This window comes from Rhinolophus hipposideros, assembly GCF_964194185.1.
Source record: "Rhinolophus hipposideros genome assembly, chromosome: 9".
Lineage (NCBI taxonomy): Eukaryota > Metazoa > Chordata > Mammalia > Chiroptera > Rhinolophidae > Rhinolophus > Rhinolophus hipposideros.
In genome coordinates, this window is record NC_138055.1 from 11,921,872 (window position 1) to 11,945,198 (window position 23,327).

The 23,327-nt window shown below is 45.5% G+C and overlaps 1 protein-coding gene across 3 annotated transcripts in view; it reads left to right on the forward strand.

Moving 5' to 3' along the window:
- The window catches only part of LARGE1 (LARGE xylosyl- and glucuronyltransferase 1), a 492,234-nt gene that overhangs the window by 4,861 nt on the left and 464,046 nt on the right, over window positions 1–23,327 (forward strand). For 2 of the 3 annotated variants that reach the window (XM_081059772.1, XM_081059773.1), the window contains exon 2: window positions 4,111–4,213. The exons of the other annotated variant lie outside the window; for it this stretch is intronic. In XM_081059772.1, the coding sequence (XP_080915898.1) occupies window positions 4,134–4,213 (80 nt within the window). In that variant the 5' untranslated portion in view covers window positions 4,111–4,133. The remainder of the gene's footprint in view (window positions 1–4,110; window positions 4,214–23,327) is intronic. 3 annotated transcript variants of the gene reach the window in all.

Genomic DNA, 23,327 nt, shown 5'->3' on the forward strand with positions numbered 1-23,327 from the left:
CTCTGTGAGAACAAATTCCTTCTTGTCAGATGTGTTCTGGGTAGAGTGATGGTCGTGTTGAACACTTGGACAAGGTTCCTGTATTGGAACCTTTGGCTCTAGCCTAAACTTTTTTTACTGTTGGAAAAGTAAGAGTTTTATAATATTGAGGATGGGTGTGTGTGCACGCCATGTGTTTCATGGAATGACAAATCTTTATAAGTGAGGAAGAAAAGCAACAGCGTAACCACCAGAAGGTACTGGAGAGAATGGAAAATCACAGCAATCTGCAAGGCCAAGTATATTTAGGTTTTCAGCAACAGAAGCCAGGACAGTGAAGCCTGTGTGTGTGTGTGTGTGTTGTCTTTCCTGCTCTTCCCTGTGTTGAGTGGGAGGCAAAGGGGTATAAGTGAGAGTAGGAGATCTAGGTTTTAGTATTGCATCATTCTATGCTAACTTGCTGTGTGACCTTACAGTACTTCTTGACCTGTCTGGGCATCAGGCCAGTCTCTGTACGTAAGTGAGTTTTTGTTTTCTTACTAGGAATTTAGAGGCCAAGAGAGGGAACAGTCTTAAGCTATTGAGTGGCAAAGCTCAGACGACTCATTAGGTTTTCTAGCTTTCTACCTCTGAAATGAAAGAGGTCTGACCAGTTCAAAGGTGTACTGTGCATTGAAACATCAAACACCGTCGGTATGCAATGCTGAAGAAAAGAATCACCAAGTCTGCTGTGTTGCATGTAGATTCTGTATATTGCAGACTGCATTAGAACCTCTCTGACACTAAGGTCATTCACATATAAGCAGCTAGACATGCCTGCTCATTTTATGTATTGCGCAAACCTGTAGGTTCTGGAATGGTTCGAACACTATTCTTTGAGAACTGCTTGACAGTTAAATGCTTTGTGTTAAAAAGCAATGCTGAAAATTTTAATTGTTTCCAATTTAAGTAGATAAAAGCTGAGTGGACCCTTTGGGAGTTTGCAAAGCCTGGACTCTACTGTGGAAATGGGGAGCCCTTTTATTTGGCCCAGGGAGGTTACCTTGTTAGGGGAGCTTTTGGGTGAGTATGAAGCGGGGGATGTTTGGAAGAAGAATAGACACAGAAAAGCAGTCTTGCAGAAGTAAGTACAAGTCAGGAAGAATGCAAACCAACTTAATTTCATGCCTCCAAATCTGTGAATAGCTAGAAAAAAGGCTCCTTACCACTCTGGCACTGGCCTCCTGGGTATGGAGGGCAGTGCTTATTGGAAAGAGGAGATTTGAAGTTAAGTGCAATGTAAATATAAGGTTTGTTACATTATTATTTCAATATTGAAGCTAAGTATAAGAGTGCCGTATTTTAGGTGAACCTGGCATATAAAATCTGATCTTAAAAGCAAATAATTTAAGATAAGTAATTGTTTGGTGTACAGAAAGATTATTTTACAAAAGGGATTCATAGCAAGCCTTTTTTAAACAGTTAGTTCCTTTATTGTATTTCAAATTATTTGATTAACACAATCATGATGGAAGCTTTTGGGAGCCTCACTGTTCCATTAAAGCCAAGCATTTTTCAAATACCAACTTCTCAAGTGTATCAACAAATAACTCACTAGGTTCACCTGCCTAAAAGCCTAATGTCTAACTGTATTACACAGTACAGTAGTAACATAAACTTTGTAACCATTAACCTACCACGTAGCATTACTTCACTTCCTTCCTTCCTTGGGGCAGATTGCTTAGTTCACTACTGTTCTTCCTGAAGATACAATTACAACTACCCATCTGCCCGAGTCCCTTAACCAGCTCACTTTCTACCTCTAAGAATGTGTCAAGACCAGAAGTGGTTGTAAAGAGTAAATTCAGTAAGTGTTCCCAGGATTGTGTTCCCATGTCTTCGTAATTGCAGAGACATGGAATTAATTTTGTTCCGCCTGAGGATACAGAGGTGATATGCACGAGACATCTAAAAACGAAAAATCAAAATCATACTTGCTTACTGGCTCCTCCTTTCCCGCAGCTGAAATATCTAGGGCCTTTGTTTTTTTTTTTTTACGTTCCTTTCTCTCTTAGGAAAGTTTCCAAAAAAGAATTCGTTCTAGGAATGAAATAAAATGTAAGGCGTTTAAGGCTCCAGAGGTAATTTTGGGCAACCTGGAGTTGTAGATAATCACAGGCTGGGGCTAGAACAGAAAGTGCAGTCTCACCCATAATTTTAGCCTCTCGTCACATCATGGGGTTGTGCTTTGCACGGGCAGCAAAGGCAGATGGAGATGGAGGCCTGACTGATGGGAGAGGTTTTGCTCTTCACATAGTTTTTTTCTAGAGTACCGAGGCCATTTGGGAAGAAAGGGCTTGCTGATCTTTCCAGCTCTCCCCGGTAGCATTCGGATTTATAGGATTTATAGCAGAACCTGGGCACATGGAGATTCCTTTTTCCCCTTTCTTTTTAAAAAATTTAAATTCAGGGAATCGTGGGCTCTTCAGAGTTACTCTGTTTAGTTCTGCTTTGGCTACATTTGTTTGTTATTACTGCATAAGCACGTTTGTTATTACTGAGTAAGGTTAACATTTTTGTGGCTTAACTGGGAACCATCCTCTCCCCGCTTTGTTTCCAGAACAGTTGCGTAGATCCTTCATGTGCCAACGCTATTTGTGTACCAGCCTCCTTGACTGATGTCAGCTCTCATCTGGGAATGGCATCTCGTGGTCATCTCAGGAGCCAAGAGAGGCACGGGCCGTGATAAGCAGGGTGGGACTTTTGCAGCCTCTGGGCATGGTGCTTGGTGCTTAGTGCTTAGTACTAAATAAGTAGTTTTTAGGGAAGGATTTGTTTCCTGAATGAATTCTAAATGGGGTTTTCAGGACTGGGGTGGGGTGATGGTGGAGGGAGAGGTGAGTGAATACCTAGAGATTTACAGTCTTGGACTCCTTGAGGCCTCTCTAGGAAGCTGTTATTTAAAAAATGTGAAGGACATTTTAGATCAGCAGATGAATTCTCTTAGGGATCACTGTCATGTTTCAAACGCTGGTGACTTTGTAAAAAGGCAAGGGAAGTGTAATACCGCAATGTGTTGTGTGTTCCTTTCCTCCTAATTTGCAGGGATATTGCTGTAACTGGCATGAAAGGAAGGGGCGTGCTCTCACGCTGGCTCCCAAGTACATGCCAGGTTGCCTTGAAAGCGCCTTGGAAAAAGCATTTCAAATACAACAAACCTTAGGATGGATTGTTGATGATAGGATTTCCAGGGCTGGTGATGATTAGGAAAAGGTGTAGATGTGGGCAGCAGGCGTGGCTTCCGAGTTAGGAGGATGAAGTGCGGTGAGACACAGGAGGGAGGACCTCGAGTACTCTGCCTGCCATCTTGGTGTCTTCTCCCCTTTCTCTGTCTATGTGGCACGTCCCCACCTGGACTTTTCAATATTGTAAATGCTCATTGATGCCTTCTCTCTGTGTATGGCAGAGCTGCAAAACTGAGACGCTGCCAGGGCTGGAAGAGACCTCTGAGCTCTATGAGACCAACAGCTTCTATTCACAGCTGTGGAAACTAAGGCAAGGGAGGTAAAGAGAATGATCCAGACGGCAGGCAGGACCGGAACCCAGGCTTACGGACCCCCTCGTGCCGCCCTTGGCTCTGCCTTCTCATACCCCATAAGTGTTAGGCATGTCTTCTGCCCCCTTCCCTTTGGCACACGCTACTAATCTGTTCCACAGCCCAAAGCACAATCTTCACGTGCTTCCTTTGAGCCAGGCAGTCTTTCCTTTGATCATTTTGTATCATTGCATCCTTATAACCATCCTTTGAGGCGGTGGCTGGTCTTACACTCCCATTTTGCAGACGTGGAAGCTGAGGCTTGCCCAGCTCAGGCTGCCAGGAAGCATGGAGCCAGGACTCGCCTCTTAGCTGTTCAGACTCCTGTCTGCTGCTGACCTCAGTGCTGACCTCGCCCCGGTTCCCCTACCTCTCTAGCTTCACTGTATGTCTCGTGACTTCTCTGCGGGTTATCTCTATTTCTGGCCTATTGGTTATTGCCTTACAATGCTCCTTGTTTTCCTAAATGGGCTTGTTATTGCTATTCCCTTTGCTGGATCAAACTCCCCATGCTCTCTGCTATCCTGTCTGGTCGAAATCTCTTTTTCCTACCGTAGGCTCTGTGCAGTCTGTCTCTTCGATGGCATTACCTTCACTGATTCAGGCAACATTCATTGAGCTACTGTGTGCAGGTCCTGGCTTGGCATCAGGAACACGGAGGTGAGGAGATCACCCGCCTGGTCTTGGTGAGGGAGGGAAATGCTAACGCAAGGTGGTGGGCTCAGTGTGTTAGGTAGGTCATGTTTGAGGAGGTCAAGGAAGAAGATACGAGACCTGGGTCTTAGCGAACAGGAGATGGAAGGTCAGGGTAAGAGGAGGAATGACCCCCAAGTCCCCAGAGCCGTGCTTGTCATCTTCTCTGTGGCACTGTCACTATCTATAGACGTTTCTTATTCTCTCACTTATGTGTCATCAGCTCCTTAAGCGCTGTGATTGGGCTCCACCCATCGTTGTACCGTGTTTCCCCGAAAATAAGACCTAGGGGGACCATCAGCTGTAATGCATCTTTTGGAGCAAAAGTTAATATAAGACCCGGTCTTATTTTACTATAATATAATACCGGGTCTTACATTAACTTTGGCTCCAAAAGACTCATTACAGCTGATGATCCGCCTAGGTCTGATTTTTGGGGAAACACCGTATTTATGGGAGCATTCTGCTATGCTTCTAGCACTTAGGAATCCTGTAATAAACATTTATTAAATTAAATTGAAAGCCTCTGTCCTTTCCCATATAGTTGGAGAGATTGTAGAAAATTGTGTGATAAGTGAAGCAACAATAGACGATTCAAATGAACAGCTCAGAGCAACAATAGAAACGGTGTGGCAGTACAATTAATGGTTGTGGATTGTTGAAGCCAAAATTTGATGGGAAATCAGAGGTGGGAGTTTACTTTATCTGCTTAAACTCAAGGGAGGTAGGATTTGAGTTGAGGCTTTGGACACAGGATAATTAAAATTTGAATTGACGAATTAAAGGGGGGTAGAGGGGCCAGGTATGGTCGACAATGCATGAGTACTGTGTTTCCCCGAAAATAAGACCTAGCCAGACAAACAGCTCTAATGCATCTTTTGGAGCAAAAATTAATATAAGACCTGGAATTATATTGTGTTATATTATGTTATAATATATTATACCTGGTCTTGTAGTAAAATAAGACTGGGTCTTATATTAATTTTTGCTCCAAAAGACGCATTAGAGCTGATTGTCTGGCTAGGCCTTATTTTTGGGGAAACACAGTATGTGTTTTTGTGTTATAGAATAAACCGGCTTGGATTTCTGTTAGCAAGGAGTTGGAGATGAAGTTGGCAAGATAGGTTGGGGTTGTGGGCTTTTGGAAGGCAGGGTGACTTTTGATCAGGAGGATGGTGTAATTAATTATTGAAAGCTCTACTTTAGGAACATGATGAAGCTAGTCATAACATTGGGGTCAGATTGGAGTGGGAGAGATGGAAGCTGGGAGGTCATAGAACAGGCTTTCGTACAAGTTCATAAATGAAGTTTTAAAGGTCACTGGACTAGAATTGTTACAGTAGGATGGAAGCTGAGGGAAGCTTCTAAATTTTGCTTTGATACCAGTCATTGGTATTGAAAGCTGAGGTGGTTTTCTTTGCCCACTGAAAAGCGGCCTCATTGGACTAAGGTCCGCTTCTGACAGTAACAGCAATTCTTAAAAGAGCACTTTCTCCCTTGGCTTGGCTGGGCATTCAGATGGGGTTTGGGTGAAAATACACTCTCCTAAGCCTCTCGTATTGGGGGTGTGTTCAAATGAGCCCAGGATTATAGAACAAACTTTTTCTTAGCCTTGGCTGACACCCAATATAGGACGTAATAGGGAAAGTTCTTCTCATGAGGGGTTCCCTAAAGTAGCTGTGGAGGACCGAGAGCAAAATGATTGGTACCCTGACATCTGGGCTCCCGATTCACCTTAAAAGTGAAGACTGTACAGTACATCCTGTGACTAGAGGTGTTTTTCTGCCCGAGGAGAGCTTTGCTGAGACATGACAACCCACACTTTTCAGAATCATAGAATAAGCCATTCTGGATAACACAATTTTTCAAATTGGATAGTCCAATCCCTTATAGAGTCTTTGTTTTTAATCTTTAAAGAGCGAGGTCTTTTCTAGAATGTTCTGTGTATTTGCCCTTGCTGGCTTACTGTCAGCCACTGGGAAACAGCCTACTTTCGTATCGGGACATATTATGAACTGGCCCCTCCTTTTCTCTGCAGCCTCGTCTTTTCTCCGCCCCCTCCCCCCCCCATCTATTTCTAACTCATTATTTTTCTTCCTTACTAGTTCTTTTTTCCCAAACCTGCCAAGCTGTGCAAATAACCTCTCTTTCTGCCTGATAAGCTCTTTCCCTTGTTATCTTCCTGGGACACTTCTATTTTTCCTTCACAACCCAGCTTATGCAGTCCTTCCTCCAAGCTTTTTCTGATACTGGGGGGCTGAACTGCATCTGAACCTTGTTCTGGCCTCTGCTGCTACACTTCCTACACTATATTCCCAGTTCCTCCAGCTGATTGTCTTGCCAGAGTGTGGGAGCCTTTCAGTAAAACTGTGTCTTATGACTCTGGGAACTCTTCCGTGTTTTACCATATGCTTGGAACATTCCGTCTACGCAGCACATGCTGCTGTTGGAGGTGGTGGAGGTGGTGATTTTGGATTTCATTGAATTTGTTGGCCAGGCAGAATGGAACCCTTTCCTGCTGGACCTTCATTATTACACTGTGTTGTAGGGGAAATGGGATGTGAATTAGCTTCTCAAGGTGTTCCCAAATCTAAAAAAATGTGTGCTCCCTGGCCAATGCCTGGAATGGTGGTGGGCCTTCCCTGGGGCACACCGATGCCTTCAAGAATGTGATGGTGGTGGTGGAAGAGGGCGTGGAGGTGGTGGTGGTGCCGGTGGGGGAGGTGGTGGTGGTGGTGGTGGTGGTGGTGATGGTGATGGTAGAGGTGGAGGTGGTGGTGGTGATGGTGATGGTGCTGGTAGAGGAGGAGGTGGAGGTGGTGGTGGTGATGGTGCTGGTAGAGGAGGAAGTGGAGGTGGTGGTGGTGATGGTGCTGGTAGAGGAGGAGATGGTGGTGGTGGTGGTGGTGGTGCTGGTGGAGGAGGAGATGGAGGTGGTCGTGGTGGTGGTGCCGGTGGGGGAGGTGGTGGTGGTGGTGGTGGTGGTGGAGAAAGGGCCCTTGCTATCTTCTAGACAGAGAAGTGTCTTCATGAAGCCCTCAAGACTGAATGTTGAAGAGGGGGTGTCTAGGGGGAGCTTGAAGACCCTTTGTGTTCCTCATGTCACTCCCCCTTCTCTCAGTTTGTGCAGTCTTGAATACTCTATTGCTACCACCCTCACCCCTCTTTTATTTGCTGTTTTAACCCTCTGCTGTTCTCTATTCTTTCCATTTTCTTCGATCTTCAAACTTTTCTTGCTTCTGCTCTTAGGCTTTTTAAAACCCCGATGATGAAGATCAGTCCTTGGGCATCATCATCAGACAATCTCTGAAGCATACCTTTCTTTCAAGTCACAGCAGGCCTTATACCTCAAGTGTTGGATTCTTTCCGGCAACGCTGTTGGTCCCAAATGCTGGTGGTGCCTTTGACTGTGTTTTTTGTTTACTGGGATTAATACCATGCCACATTCTTTAGAGAACCTGTTGCAGAATGGCAATTATAATTGATTGAGAAATTAGACGGTGATGAGTGGCTAGGGAGCATCGGAGACATTTTGTACAAGCTCAGTACCAGTGCCCAGAGACTCGTCTCTGGATAACCATGTGTTTCTGTTGGAATATTTAGTACTGACTCTAGTATGTGTGAAGTACTTTTGGGTTTTTATTATACTGTCGTTGTACCCCAGACATTGGTGCTACATGAATGGGTTTGCTTAGTGAATCACGGAGGAGTGATTGATGAACCTGGGTTTATCAGAGGGTTTGTATGATCCAGGAACTGGCAAAATTTTTATGAGCTTGCACTTGGCATGGGTGTGGGTTACATGGTTCAGGAAGCCCTGCTGCTTTTCCAGCAGGGGTCTGACTTAATACACACGAAGGGGCGTGTTTTTTCTGTCTTAATTTTTGACATTTTCCACTTTCTTCTGCTTGGGTTTGTCCCTAACTTCTGTTGAAATATCATTTTTGAGCTCATTACATCTGTTAATGTGTGTGTAATTCTTAGAACAGTGCGGGCACACAGAAAACACTCCATATAAGCTATTGTAATTTTTGTTACTGTTTAGATCTCCTTTTTTTTCTCCTCTTTCCCCCACTACTTGCTCTTTACGCCTTATGGTGGTTGTACTGGGAAAGTAAGAAATCAAATGTCTACTGGGAATGAGGAGGGGGCCACCATCTTTCTCTTTTCAGTTCTGTCCAAAAGTGTCAGAAAGTTTACAGGGGCCTGAAAGTAAAGGCACATGCTTGCCCACCAATCCTCTGAGGCCATTTTTCAGGAGCTTTCTGTCTGCCTTGCTTCTTTCTCTCATTGGAAATTTAGGCTCTGACAGGTAAGGGAGATGAGAGCCAATGAATGGTATAGGGAAGGACTCTTTCTTGCCAAGTTTTGATGAACAGTTTTAAAAATGAGAGTAACAGCAATGATGGTGGTAACAACTATAGGTACCATTTATTGAATGCCTCTTATGTGAAGATGAGATGTCTTTACATGCATGATGCTTTTTGAGCCTCACTAGAACCCTCTGAGCTGAGCAGTTTCATTTCGCAGGTGAGGAAATGGCTGTTCTGAGAGGTGGTTATTAGCCCACGTGATAAAGCCAGAGTGGAACCCAGTTCTGACTCTAGTATATTTCTTTTGTCTCATAATCTACTAACCTAGGTCACTTGACATTGGAATGTATAAACCTCTGGGGACACATGAAGACTTTCTATGGAGAATGCAGGTGTGGATAGTGTTAAGGGAATCAGTTTCCACATTTTTGACCTCACATATGGGCACTTCCCTGAAATTGACTATCCTGAGTCCACCCCCACCAGGTCGATGGTTCCTCCTTCTTACCTTTTCAACAGTCATCCTTTCCCATCTTAAAAAGGCACATCTCTTCCCCAACACTGTTCTTACTCTGGTCGATTGCTCTGGGTATAAAAACCTCAAGGGGCACCAGACAAAGGAACTGTTTGAAATTGGTGTGTGGGAATCTTCCGATCAAGGTACTGCTGCAGGGCCGCCTCTTTCCACACTCTCTTTTCCGTGTTGAAACTTAGTGTTAGGAACAGGGCAGTTGGGCCCCTTTCTCATGCTCAGTAATGATAGAAAATGTTCGGGTCTTAAAAAAATAACTTGCTCTTGAATTTTTAAAATGAATGATGGGTATCAGACTGGTAGATCCCATTTAAAAATGTGACGTGAAGTTTTATTTTAAAATGTTAACGTTTATAATATGCTGAAAATTATATCCTTAGAAACGATTCAGTTGATGATGAAAACTTGAGATGTCAGCCTAAAAATAGGCAAGACGGTACAAGTTTTTCAAATTTCAGAATTCAGATAAAGCTTGAAGATCATTGTACCGTACTTTCCCCTGAGATACTGAAAGTTGGAGTGAGCAACTCTTAAGTTGTTTTCTGCCACAGACCCTTTAATACATCTAAATATTTTTTTCATAGCGTTTCAAGGGCATCAGTGCTTCTTGAAGTTCATACTTTGCACTTTTGATTAAGCACCCTTGAAATTACATGGGTTTCAGTAAAATGTGAACATACTTTAAATTTTGATGAAACTTTTAGATAGGTAGTTAGACATGGGATCATGCATACCAGAGTGCCTCAGGGACGCAGTGAGGACAGTTTCAGACATAAATGATAGAAATCTAATTTGCACTGATGTTAAATTAAAAAAAGAAAAAATGAACTTTGTTTGCTTAAGTAACTGAAAAATACAGGGAAGCGTCAGGCAGTGCTGGATTCAGGCCGTCAGATGTGACCCTGAAGTCGTCACTTTGTCTCTTGGCTCTGCTTTCTTGTGTCTTGGCTTCACTGTCAGGCAGAATGTCCCCATGGATGGCAAAGATGGTCCTTAGGAGCCCCAGGTTCACATCCTGCCCATCTCGCCATCGCAGCTGAAGGAGAGCATCTTGTCCCCAATGGATCTGATAAAAGTCTCGGTCACGATCTGGTTAGAAGGGCTGTGGTCAGCTCCGTGGACCTGGTCTGGGGAGAAGGGATCAGTCGTATTTGAATTGCTTGGAGAACGGAGAAGAGGTGATTCCTGAAGAGAAGCTGGGCAAACAGAAAACCCTACAATGTTCAGTAGGAAGATGAACCTGAACGTCTTGAAGTCTTATCAGACAGCTTACAGGTCTCTTCTCCAAAACCCTTTTATTCTCCTGGATGCCCTTCCTTTATACACACCACCAGCCCAACACTTTGACAATTATGATACCAATCTGCTCATTGACACAGTGACACAAGTGATACCTTCTATTCTATGCTTTGGTAATTTCAAGACTTGTAAGGAAATGTCAAAAATAAAAAAACAACCCCTCACTTGGTGTAGTTTGTGATTCCTTCCTTCTGCCCTCCTTCCTTCCTTTCTTTTTTTCTCATTAGTTAAACAATTAACAAAAGAAATGAAAAATTGTGGAACTCCATCTGTGTTAGTCTACTCAGGCTGCCATAACAAAGTACCACCGCCTGGGTGGCGTAAACAACAGACATTTACTATCTCACAGATCTGGAGGCTGGAAGACCAAGATCAAGGTATCAGTAGGGTTGTTTCTTTCTGAGGCCTCTCTTGGCGTGTAGATGGCTGTGTTCTCCCTGTGTCTTCACATGGTCCTCCCCATGTCTTCCTCTCCTCTTTCTTATAAGGACACCAGTCAGATTGCCACCCTAAGGACCTCATTTAACCTTAATCACCCCTTGAAAGACTGCCTCCAAATACAGTCACATTCTGAGGTGCTGGGCGTGAGGGCTTCCACACGTGAATTTGGAGGAGAGGTGACGACACACCATTCAGCCTATAACAACCATGTGTTGTTTTAATGCTCTGAATGCGTTGTTTTGAAAAATCATATTAACGTACAAACCATGTTTGAGATACAAATGAATAACAGATTCATGTATACGAAAGCAAAGTTACCATTTCAGGGATGGTAAGGTTGACACGGTTTGTTAATTTGGGTACGGTCTTCCCTTTAATAGGAGTAGAGAGAAGACAAGAGTGTAGAGATAGAAACAGGTTGCGTGTTTGTCAAAAATCGGGCCTTCTGCCTCCGTCAGCCCAGGGCTGCCACTGTTGCAGTAACAACTTCCCTGACATACCCTGAGGGTGGGCTTGGTTGTGAAATGGGTTTTATGACTTTTTGTGTGTGGGGGGAGGGGGGAGTGAGGAGTAGGAGACCAACAGCTTGGATGAAAGCCAGTCTTCTTCCTCTTTGCACTGGAGCAGTGGATTATCTGGCTGAGAGCTCTGCTGAGCTCTCCTTGTCCCGGGGCTGGTGTGTGTGGAAGAGGATCTGTGTCTTGTGTCTCAGGAACCAGAGTTTGCAAGTTTGGGGTTTTGTGAAACGTTTTGACCCAAGGTCCTCAAGAGCTGCCGTGGTGTCAGAAATCGCTTTCCATTCTCAGCCCAAGCTCATCTGGAAGCTCTGAAGATGACAAACCTGTCCATTTTTCTACTTTGCCAAGCAGTTGTCATTGTTCTTGCACCTGCGTTAATTATTGTTTTAATGTGGCTGTGTGTTCATTGTCTGGTCTGTCAATGTTTGTAATGGAACATAGCAGCTGAGGAGATGTGGGGAGGAGGTAGCAGCTTGTCAAATTGTAGTCTGTTCATGTGGAAAACTAAAAACCCCCACTCAAATTTTGCTTACCTACAATCCAAAAATCTCGATTTCTTAGTGCTTTGGAGAGCTGTTTCCTGCAGGACGTGGTTCAGATACATACATGTTACCTGGGAGGAGGATGAAGTTTAAAAAAAAATCTATCCACATATTAATCACTGTTTCATATGCCAGTGTGGATAACTGTTTTAGAGGTGGTCTTCATTGCAAACAGGTCACGGTCTCTGTGAGAATAGGGCCCAGGAGATAGAAGTTTTGACAGTACGATTTATTGTCATTTGCATGTTTTGCCAGCTTACCTTGGGTAAGGTGCTTACCTTCTCCGTATTAGTTTCCTGTGGCTGCTGGAACAAAGCACCATAAAGTGGGTGGCTTGACATAACAGAAATGTATTCTTTCTGGAGGCCAGAAGTCCTAAATCAAGCTGTCTCACGGTGTCAGAAAGTCCATGCTCTCTCTGATGACTCCAGAGGAGAATCTTGCTTTGCCCCGTCTAACTTGGGGTGTTTCCTGGCAATCCTCCGCTATCCTTGGCTTAGAGATGCGTCACTCAGGTCACATGGTCATCTTCCCTCTGTTACTATCTCTGTGTCCAAATTTCCCCCTTCGATAAGGACAGCAGTCATACTGGATTAGGACCCACCCTGCTGACCTCATTTTCCCTTGAATCCCCTGAAAAGACCCTATTTCCAAAAATGGTCATGTTCTGAGGTCCTGGGGGGTAGAACTTCAACATGTCATTCTTTGTGGGACACAATTCAATCTATAATGCCCTAAGCTTTCCTTTTCTTCCCCCAAGGCCCATCACCTGTTCCCTCCTTCACTAAGGATCGAACACAATCGAGTGATAAAGGACTCTAGACAATATATCTCCTGGGTGATGGCAGAATGCCTCTAGGGATGTGAGGTGTCGCTTATTCCCAGTATATGGTATTTAATGAGTATTTGGATCTGACTCACAACATGTTCCATGCGATTTTTCAATTAAAATCCCTTTGGGAAGTGTGACCTCAGCTGTGGCTCACTGGAAACGCAGAGCAGGTTGGCAGCAGACTTGTAAGGGGAGTGCCACCCTGAGGGCGGAGCTGTGTCCCCTCAGTGTGAGCCTGCTGGTCCCTTGCCTCGTCCTGACATGCTGGCCACTCCTTGCTGCCTTGTGGTACAAGGTGGATATATATCCTGAGATACCTGTCCCCACTCTTGAATCTTTCATGGGGAGTGTGGGGCTATAGGGTACTTTTATTGGTTTGTTTTCCTGAGTTGTATTTTGAAATCCAAAAGCGTCTCACTGGGGCAGAAGCTAAGAGTGTGTTCAGAATGTGTTTTCTCTTTTGCAGTGGTAAGAAAGAAAGCTACCAAACAAACCAAAAGAGCCCTCCAATCCCTTGCACTGACTTTGAAAGGACTTGGGGACTTTAACTTCCTGTTGCATAGCATATGTTGCTGTCAGAATAGATGGACATCTCGATGTATCTTCTGAGATGCTCAGGGCTCTGCAGAAATTCCACTGCTCTGTGAGACAGATCTTTGCATTATTCCCATCCACTGGACCTGAGTTTCCAGGGGCTGCAGGTCATCGAAGTCGCTTTGCTCTGTTTCATTCCTTCCTCACTCATTCAGTGAGCACACAGTGGTTGGTCGTCTGCCACACACCATGCACTGTGCTGGGTCCTGGGGTGAGGAGTCAAGACCCAAGGCCCTGCTTGCCTGGGGCTCTCATCCTGGATGACCGCATTCGTTGTGACCGGGTTAGGTTGTCTCCCAGCTCGCTGTCCTGTTTGCAGGCAAAGCTACCTCCTTGGCCACCTGCAATCTAGGCTAAAAGCTACCCTCTCTCTAACTCCACTTGGTAGGTATTGGGCTGTTGCACCCAATTTTGCAAAGCCAGAGGAATCGTGTGGTTAGAAGGAATCCTCGTTATGCCGCTCCCAAGAGGCTGCTCCCTGCGCTTTGATGATCCGTAACAGTCAGCTCCATTGCTAACATGGGGGAGCTGTAACTTTTTTTGGCCTTTTCCGAATTTGAGTCTTTTTTAGAATATTTTGAGAGTTGGGCACCATCGGGCGGGTTTTATGTCAGTGCCTCTTGGATGGGCGACGAGGCTCTGGGATCCATTTTGTTACATGGCTGCTTCGCGCAGTGCCCTACTTGGAAGCATTTTATCACAAGGCGTGTTCTTTTCATGGCGAGACCGAGATGTGGCAGTTGAAATGGGAATCCATGGAAAGACCGTTGGTGACTCCTCACTGCACACGGAGTTGGCAGCCGTCTTGCACAAGAGCGAGGGGGGTTTGTCACTTGCTCATTTCTGATGGGGAAGCGCATCGGCGAGTCCTGCTGTGGCAGTGCGTCCCAGCACGTTCTGTCCTTACCTACCCATCCTTCCATCCACTTCCTCATGGACGGACTTGATAGTCTTGACAATGAGCCATCCTGGAAAACAACTTCTCAGGGAATGAGGGGGGCAGGAGGGAAGGTTTCCACAGGGGTAGGAGAAGAAGGAGCTAGTGGAAGATGTCTTGGACTGTTGCGTAATGGGTTCGTGTTATCTGAAGAGGAATCTTGTAATCTTGTTGAGATAGGAGGAAATGTAGGTATCGTTACCTGGCTTAGGGTTCTTCACATTCCTTCTGCATCTTATAGGAATCTTTAGGGTCCCAAAGAGGCATGTGGACCAACTGGTTTCCTTGGCAGATGGGAACATTTCAGCCCCGGAGGTCAAAGGACCTGTCCAAGGTCATGCCGATTTAATGGTAAAACTCAGGCTCCCTGACTTCCAGCCTCTTGCAGTCTTGCTCCAGCTCAGGCTACCTTCCACAGGATTCACTGGCTCTTTAAGCATGACTAACATTGTTATTGGGCATTGTTATGTGGGCCCCTCCCAGAAACAGCTCAGCCCTCCCGGGAATGGTTGGGTGCCTTTTGGGTGGCCAGAGCCATGGCCACATTGATACTGGAAGCAGTGACAGGGCTGGGTCTTGTTTTTTAAGCGGGGTCTTATTGCTACGATTATTGAATGTATCTTTTAAAGATGAATATAAAACAGCTACCCTCCCAAGCAAATCATAAAACAAATTATGCCCTTGCCACCCAGAACTACAGAGAAACAGCAGGCTTTTCATGGCACGGAGAGTAATGGCTGCAATATTAAAACAATGATAGAAAAACCAGGATCCAATAGCTGAAAGCCAGGGAGGAAAACAGTCCCGTAATCCCCTAGGGGTAATGGGTCTCAATGACAGGGCCCTGTGATTTATTGTGCTTAATGTACTTATTTTTATTTGTCCCTTTCAACACAGAGCTTTGTCACTGAAGAGATTTGATAATGGCCTATTTGCAGTCACTTAGCCTCCGTAATAAAGCACCACATTTTTGGCTGTCTGGAGATCTGCAGGCTTCATGGGCATGCCCCCTCCGATTTCACCTTCACTGGTGAGATGGGTTGGATCCAGATAAGGGCTTCTTTGGCACCCTTGTGTATTCCCATCATGCCACCCATCCTGACTCCTGCCCCAGAGCTAGGCTCACTGGGTGGCTGTGCAGACCTGGCCTGCCTCCCTCTTTCATCTTATGCTCCTTTGGGACAGCAGGAAGGAACCCTGTATTCTGCTCATGATAGTAAATCCCTGAACTACGAATGGGAGTTTGCTGCTTGCAGTTTCCTGGGTAAGCAAAAATTAAAGCAAGGGACTTGGGTGTGGGAGGGTTTCCAAAAGAATGGGCTTGATTTGAAGACCGTGTAGCGTGTTCTGATCGTGGCGCCCAGCTGCTTTGCAGAGAAGGGTGTGTCTCCTTCAGCAGTTGTGAGTGACTCAACCTGAGGATTTCATTTCAGCTTCTTCCTGGGCTTTCGGGGAAGGGAGCTCCTCAAAGGACTGGCCTCCTTTCTGCAAAACTGCACCACACCTGCGAAGGCAGGGGCCAGTGGCTAGAAAAGAGGCTCCAAGTCTCTCCTTAATTCCAGGTTTCCTGTCTTTGAGGATCTCTCTTGGTGTTCTGCCATCAGGTCTGGTAGGAGGGGAAAGTGTTTCTGCTATGTTGCAGCTCTACTTGGCCCCTAAGGCAGTACTGGGAGAGACTGTCGCTTTCACTGTGAACTTGTCTGACTACCAAGAGAGAACAAGTAAGTATCTAATTACGGAAAACGCAAACAGCCTTTCAGAAAAAAAGACTCCTTTAAAGTGCAGAATGATCAGGAAAGACAAGAGCAAACTAAGGGTGGGTATGGGGAAGGGTCGGTATCTCTGGGCCCTGGTGGGTGGGGTGCTGCAAACAGTTTTGCTTGTACATCCTAACAGAGGGACAGCATTGTTGAGGGGAGAGGTGCTGCTGACAATGTTGTGTTGCTCCCGGATCCTCATGTACCCTTTATGGTCCCTCTGCCCCTGTCAAGAGTCTTAACAGGCGGCCAAGCCCCTCTGCCTCAGTACAGGTACACTGTGGCCTCCAAAGTGTCTGTGGGGCCCTGTGACTCAGCAGTTCCACTTCTGGGTGTGTACCCATGAGAGTCAAAAGTAGGGGCTTGAATTGCTGTTTGTACACCCAGGTTATAGCTATTCACCGTCCCCAAACGGTGGGAGCAAGCCAAGTGTCCATCAATGGATGACTGGATAAACAGGATGTGGCTTATGTGTACAGTGGAATATTATTCAGCCTTAAAAAGGAAATTTTGACACATGCCACAACATGGATGGACGTTGAAGGTACGCTAAGTGAAATCAATCAGTCACAACAGGGCAAATATTTATGCTTCCACTTATATGAGGTACCTGGAGTAGTCAGATTCACAGAGACAGAAAGTGGAATGGTGGTTGTCAGGGGCTGTGGGAGGGGAGGCAAATGGGGAGTGAGTGTTTAGTGGGTACAGAGTTCCAGTTTGAGAAGATGAAAAAGTTCTGGGGATGGATGGTGGTGATGGTTGTACAGCCATGTGAATGTACTTAATAGCACTGAGCTGTACACTTAAAAACAAATAAAATGGTGCATTTTGTATATGTTATTACAATGAAAAACAAACAAACAAACAAGAAAACCGTGGTCACCTGTGATCCCCTCTTGCTGATGTTCGTGCTCTCGGGCAGTCCCATCCCCATAAGGCTTGTGACTTGTTCTCACCAACATGATGTACCTGAGGTGATGGGATGTCACTTCTGTGATTACATTTGCTGGCTGTTGTGCTGTGGAGGCCGCCCTTGCTGGCGGGCTGATCGGCATGCTGAGGGAATGCTCGTGGGAAGGAGCCAAGGGTGCCCCTCAGCTGGCATCAGCAAAAGAGGCGAGCCCCTCAGTCCTTCGTCACTGAAGGAAATGGATCCTGCCAGCCCCCGAGTGAACTTGCAGGCACATTCTCCCTGAAAGCCTCCACATGAAGACTCCGCTGCACATACCTTGACAACCCTGCTGAATCTCTAAGCAGGGGCCCCACTGAGTCCTGGCCACACTCCAGAGGTACAGAAACTGTGAGATAATGTGTGCTGTTTCCAGCCTCCAACGTGGTGGTGATTTGTTACGCGGCAGTAGATAACCAATACAGAGCCTCACAGGAGACTGATTTTGTTCCATCCTCGTTTTCCACCCCAGTCACCGTGGGCTTCCAGCTCCCCTTCTTGTCCACTGGGAGAGGACGGCTGGCCTATTTTTCTATTTTCTATTTATGCCCAGATACATTCACTGTTAGGACCACTTCATCCTTCGTTTCCTTTCTACTCTCTCCTGGTTTCTGGTTTGAGGGGTGTGTCCCATCCCCTGTTGGTGGGAAGAATGGTAGTTTTTAGTGCAATGGTGGAGGTCTCCAAGGCACTCAAGCACCAACTCCGCCCACTTCTGCATGTGAACCCTCCCTGCCCCGCCCCACCCACTTTCCCATTGGCCGAACCTACATCTTGCCTCTTAGTGACAATGCTCACAACACAAAATTTGGATAATTAGATCCAAATTTTGGATCTAACTTGAGGTGTCTCTAATTTTAAATATCCTGCCCCATTTGTTGGCCCCATAAACCCTGAAACTGTCCCAGGTACTCTTATTTTGGTGTATAAACTCTTTGGACTGGCTCCCTTGCTATGAATTAATAAGAGCACTGCCGTCTTTGGAACACCTGCTGTGTGTCAAACACTTGATTAATGATTCTCATTGTGTCTTCCCATCAGCCCCAATGAGGTGCATATCATGATGCCAGATTTACAGAGGAGCACACCGAGATACAGTGGGGTTCGTTTTCTTGTCCAAGGTCACGTGGAGCTCGTGTGTGGCTGCACTGGGATCAGCACTCGCAAACTGTGCTCTAACTTGCCTGGGCTCACTGCCTCGGAAGAGTACGGGGGTGTTTCTGCCAGGTGCCAGGTCCCAGTTTTGCTTGGAAAATACAGTGGTTACACACAGGTCACCTGATAAGTCCTTCCTGATGGACCACAGTGGCACAATGTGGGGTAGGGGACACAGCTGAAACCTTAAGTTGAAATTGGGAGGGATTCCAGGTGGTCAGGAATGGAGGTTGCAGCTGAGGAAACCCAGGTGGGGAGAGGGAGGGGTCCAGTAGTGGTTCTCAGCCCTGGCTGCATTCTAGAGCCACCTGGGAAGCTTAACATCTGCTGCCTGGGCCCCACCCCCGGACGTACTGATTCAGCACGTTTGGAGTGCAGGCCCAGCACTGGGATCAAACATTCCCCAGGAGATTAGCATGTGCTGCCAAGAGTCAGAAGGCTGGAAGGAGGGCCTCCATGTAGCAGGAGTTTGGGCAGGAAGTAGAGAAGACAGAGGATGGGGCCATGGCCCTTTCCACCTCTCCTACCCCCCCTTCCCTCCCCACTTAGAGGAAGACAGTGCGCTGATAGCCTCAGGCTTGCAGAGTCCAGGCCCACAGCACTGGCTTCCTGGAGCCCTATTTGGGGACTCAGTGAGGCAGGCTCGTGCTTTCCTTTGGATTTAATAGACCCCCACCTCTCCAGTGTCTTCAGCTCACTTCCTACTTAACACAACGAAGAGACAGAGGGGTCGGGTTGTACACCTGGAAGGCCTTATAGGTGATCTACCTCTGCTTAGAGGTAGCCATTAAATCTGGGCTTTGTGGTTTTCCCAGGTCGCTTGAGTACCTCTTGATGAGAGGTAGTAGATTGCCAACGCCTCGTGGGTAGGGGCTCTATAATTGTGTCTGCTAGAGTGAATGGCGTGATAATTGATTCGTTGTGGGTGTTTTGTACAACTTCGTTTGGGGATTGATTTGAAAAGTTTTTGAAAATTGAAACACAGAGAACCTAAGGCAGAGAACTAAGTCCCTTAGGAAAGTGAAAACCTTGGTGATTTTCACCCAATTTAAATTTGTAACTCTGTTAACTCCACCCACTGCCTTCTTCCCCCTGCTCTATTTTTTCCCTGTAGCGTCTCTGTTGGTTAATACGTTGCGTAATTTTCTTGACTGTGAGCTGGTGGTGGCAGAGGTTTCCGTCTCCTTATGTCTTGCACATTGAAGGCTCTTGATAAATATTTGTTGAGTGAATGAACAAAATGGTGACTTGTAGCTGGTGTCAGTGGGAACCAGAGGGGCAAACAGACTAATCCAAGACTTATTCTTTTGGTTGAGCTCTGGGAGGAGCTGCAGGTTTTCCTGGGGCAGGAGGGATGAAGACCTATGGGTTAATTTTATTTTATCTACCCTCATGGAAGGGGTATCTGGGTTTTTTTTGTGTGTATTTTTTTTTGTTTTTTGTGTTTTGTTTTTTTTTTGAGTAGGTACCTTGTAATGGAAAAGACACTTCTGCAGACTGTCTTCTTTTCTGTCTTCCAAACCACGTCCTTGCCCCTGCTGTGGCTTCAATAATGCATCATTTCATAAGTTCACAGACTTTAATGTGTTTCTGCTGAACCACTAGTCTCAGCGAGGTAGTTAAATGAAAATTAAACCACTGTGGGTTTCATTCAAAGTTACCTCTTCACCTTCTCCTGTTTCACCCCCTCTGTCACTCCATGTATGCAAAACAGTGTTCTGTTTTCCTTCTTTTAGTGGCAGGGTGTGACGTGATGTGTGCATGCGTGCACGTGGGCTCCCATGTGTGAATGGATATACCGATTACTTCGGAATCCGAGATCCATGAAACAATAGCAATGAGTATGTACACATTTTTGAAATTCTGCTTCTCCAGCTAACAGATGGGGGAATCTAGGGACCTGCAGCAAACTAATATTTAACGAGGGTGTTACAGTCGTGCCAGATGCAGGGCTTGCAGTGGCTGCTGGTAACTTGTCATGTGCCTTGACAAGGCTCTGAAATTTACTCAGCAACCATTCATTCATTCATTCATTCATTCAGTGCCTGAGGAGTACTCTATACGTATGAGGCACCTGGGTGGTGAATGTGATAGGCTGTTTTCATTAATGGCCCCAGTTCTTGGGCTCCACCATGTAACTTACTTTGATGTGAAGGATGAATCAGAGTGATGGTGTGCTGATTCTGAGGCTAGGCCTTAGAAGACTGTGTTTTGCTTTTGCTTTTTTTCCCTTGACTCTTTGCCTTTATCGCGAGGACAGCGTGCTCTGGGAGCCTGCTGGCGCGAGGAAGAGTAGGAGGAGAGACACTTGGAGCAGAGCTGCCCAGCCCCAGCCTGCAAACCTTCATTTGAGAAGGTTTGCCCACCGTAGGTAGATCAGCTGAGTCCCAGCCAACCTGCAGATTCAAGTTTAAGGAGGGAGAGTCTGCGGGTGAGTGGTCAGAGAAAAACTCATGGAGGGGGTGGCCATTTTAAAGCCATTTTTAGATTGTGTTATCAAAGTTCAGCATTGACTAGGTTTCTGAGTTTAAAATATGTGATGTTTTAACATTGATTTCTAATGAACGCCAATTGCATTGATGCCAATTTCCCATTAAATATTCAATGACTTTGCTTTCACTGGACCCAAAGAAGAATCTTAAGACTTAAAGCCACATTGGTGTCAGAGATCGAACCCCCTTTGGTAAACATACAATATTTATGATGCTTATCAAAAAGAATTAACCAACGTGTATTTGGCGTACCTACTGAGGACCAGGGGTGTGATTGCTCAGCATTTTATAGGCATGATCTCATGCAATTGTCATCATCACCTTAAGAGAGAGAAATAGATGCTAATGTCAATTCCATTTGCCGGTTAAATTAAGCAAGCCAGAGAGGGTAGGTTCCTTGCGAACACCTTGCAATAACATCAAAGGCTTACTTTACTCCCTGTACCTGTCTCTTCTGTTAGATTGATATCTTCGCCATTTGTTTTTGTATCGCTAGCACATAGAATGACGCTTTGCACATAATAGGTGCTCTAAAGATGTCCAAGCACAAAAAAGTATAAGTCTGTAAAAGAGGATTAGCGGCTTCATTCGTGTCTTTATGGAAGTGATAGCCTGGCCAGGAGACAGATTTCTGTTCTGATCCTTATAAAACAGTGAGGTGAGGTCAGTGGTGGAGATACTGGAAATATCATAGGTATTTGAGAGAGCCCGAGATACATCCTAGAAAGGTAACTCTGAAATGAGTCTCAGTCGAGGAGTCTGAATTAGACAAGGGAGGAACGAGGGGCTTACCTGCAGAGGCGACGTGAGTTGATAGAAACCATACACAGGTCCCTCACATAGCTTCTGGAACACAGTAGGTGCTCAGTTGTAAATGTTGGGTGAGGAAGGCACTGGCAGTGAAACTTCTGAGTTGCTCTGACCAATAAAACTATGAAAAGTTGAGATCGCCCGGTTCACCAGGGGCAGGGGCATCTCTGTTTTTCTGCACCCCCCTGTATTTGTACCTCTTCCACATCTAGCACTCAGTAAGTATTGAACGAATGAATGGATTTCTGTTCCCGGCTCTCCTCTCTATCTGGTCACTGGAGAGCACTCTTCAGTCAAAATGCAGTTCTTGAGCAGTTGACTCAGCCCGCAGCTTGAGCTTGTCCGTTCCACTGGCATTTTATGTAGATGCCTCTGTGAGCATTGGTGGAGTCCCTCCCCCCCCCCCCCCGCCCCACCGCTGAGCCCCTGCAGGACCCCCAACAAACACCAAGGCCCAGAGCTCACCTCCCCATGTCGAATGTTCTCAGTAAATGGTGTTGACATGAGTTGATCGAACAGAGGCCGTATTTGATGAGAGTCTGACTTTCTCCTCTGCCTGGACTTCAGAGGGGACCAAAAAAAAAAAAAAAGAGTTTATTTAAGAAAATCATTTTGTAGAGTTTCCAAATATGTTTTATTTGAGCTCTAAAATCTCACACTTGTGAGTGGATGGACTCCAGAAGGTGTGTTTTCTTTTTTGCCATTGAAAAAGATGTCACAAATGGTTCTGAGGCATGCTGGTCCGTGCACAAAAGTCTGCCTGGCCCAGGAGGGAGTGAAATTCCTGGACTTCTTCCAGGAAAATTGTCAGACAGTTACACTTGCAAACTGACAATTAAAATGGCAAGATGATACAATTGAATGAGAATCTTTTTCATTTATATTGAATGAGGAGGCTTGAGGGAAAGCTCATGCAATTAAAAGGAGAACCATGGAGCTTCTGGAGGGAGCTGGGTTAGAATTTTAGAGGCAGATACCACCTGTTATGTACAAAGTCTGCTTCAAAGTACAGGGTTTTCTTTGGGGGAATGAGGTACGGTGCTGGAAACCTAAGCTTTTGGGTTAGGCAGACCTCGATTTAAATTGGGCACTTGACTAAGGGTGCCACTGAATAAGCTCTGAAAACAACCATTCGTTTTCTCGTCTCTAAAATGCATGCAATACTTTGCCAGACTTCTGTAATGTGTGAGGTTATATTTGTGGCAGTGCTTTCTAGGTAGGAAGGGCTCAGTGTCATCTTCTTCCTCACCCCCATCTGTGATATGAGTGCATCATAAGCATTGTTATTACATGTATCCACCATACACACATCGTTTCTTAGCTTAGAAGGAAAATGGAGAGGCAGTTGAAAATGCAGCAGGGAGGGAATTTTTTGTGTGTGGAGATTATAGAAGATATTGACAAAGTGGGAGGAAGAAGGCAACTCAGTCTCTAGGAGTTTATTTCTCAAACAGCGTTCCTTCGTGGGCTTGCCTGTGTTCTTTGAGACTTTTTAAAAAACTGAATATTTTTTCATTTAAAAGTTTTTAGTTAAAATTTTGTTATCATGTCAAATTAATATAACTGCCATGTTTCCCCGAAAATAAGACCTAACTAGACAATCAGCTCTAATGCATCTTTTGGAGCAAAAATGAATATAAGACCCGGTCTTATAAGCTGATTGTCCGGCTAGGTCTTATTTTCAGGGAAACATGGTAACTTTTGGGTCATCTGCCTGACAACTTACCACTGAATACGGGCCCTGGATTGGCACCAAGGAGTCATTGCTTTGGCACCAACGACTTTCCTCTTCAATTGAGGAAAGCTAATAAAGAAGGGACAGAGGGCACTCCTTGTTTGAAGAGGGCATTGGCGTTTCCAACAGCAAGAAGGTATAGGGCTGGGGACACCAACCTCAAAAGAACCCTGCC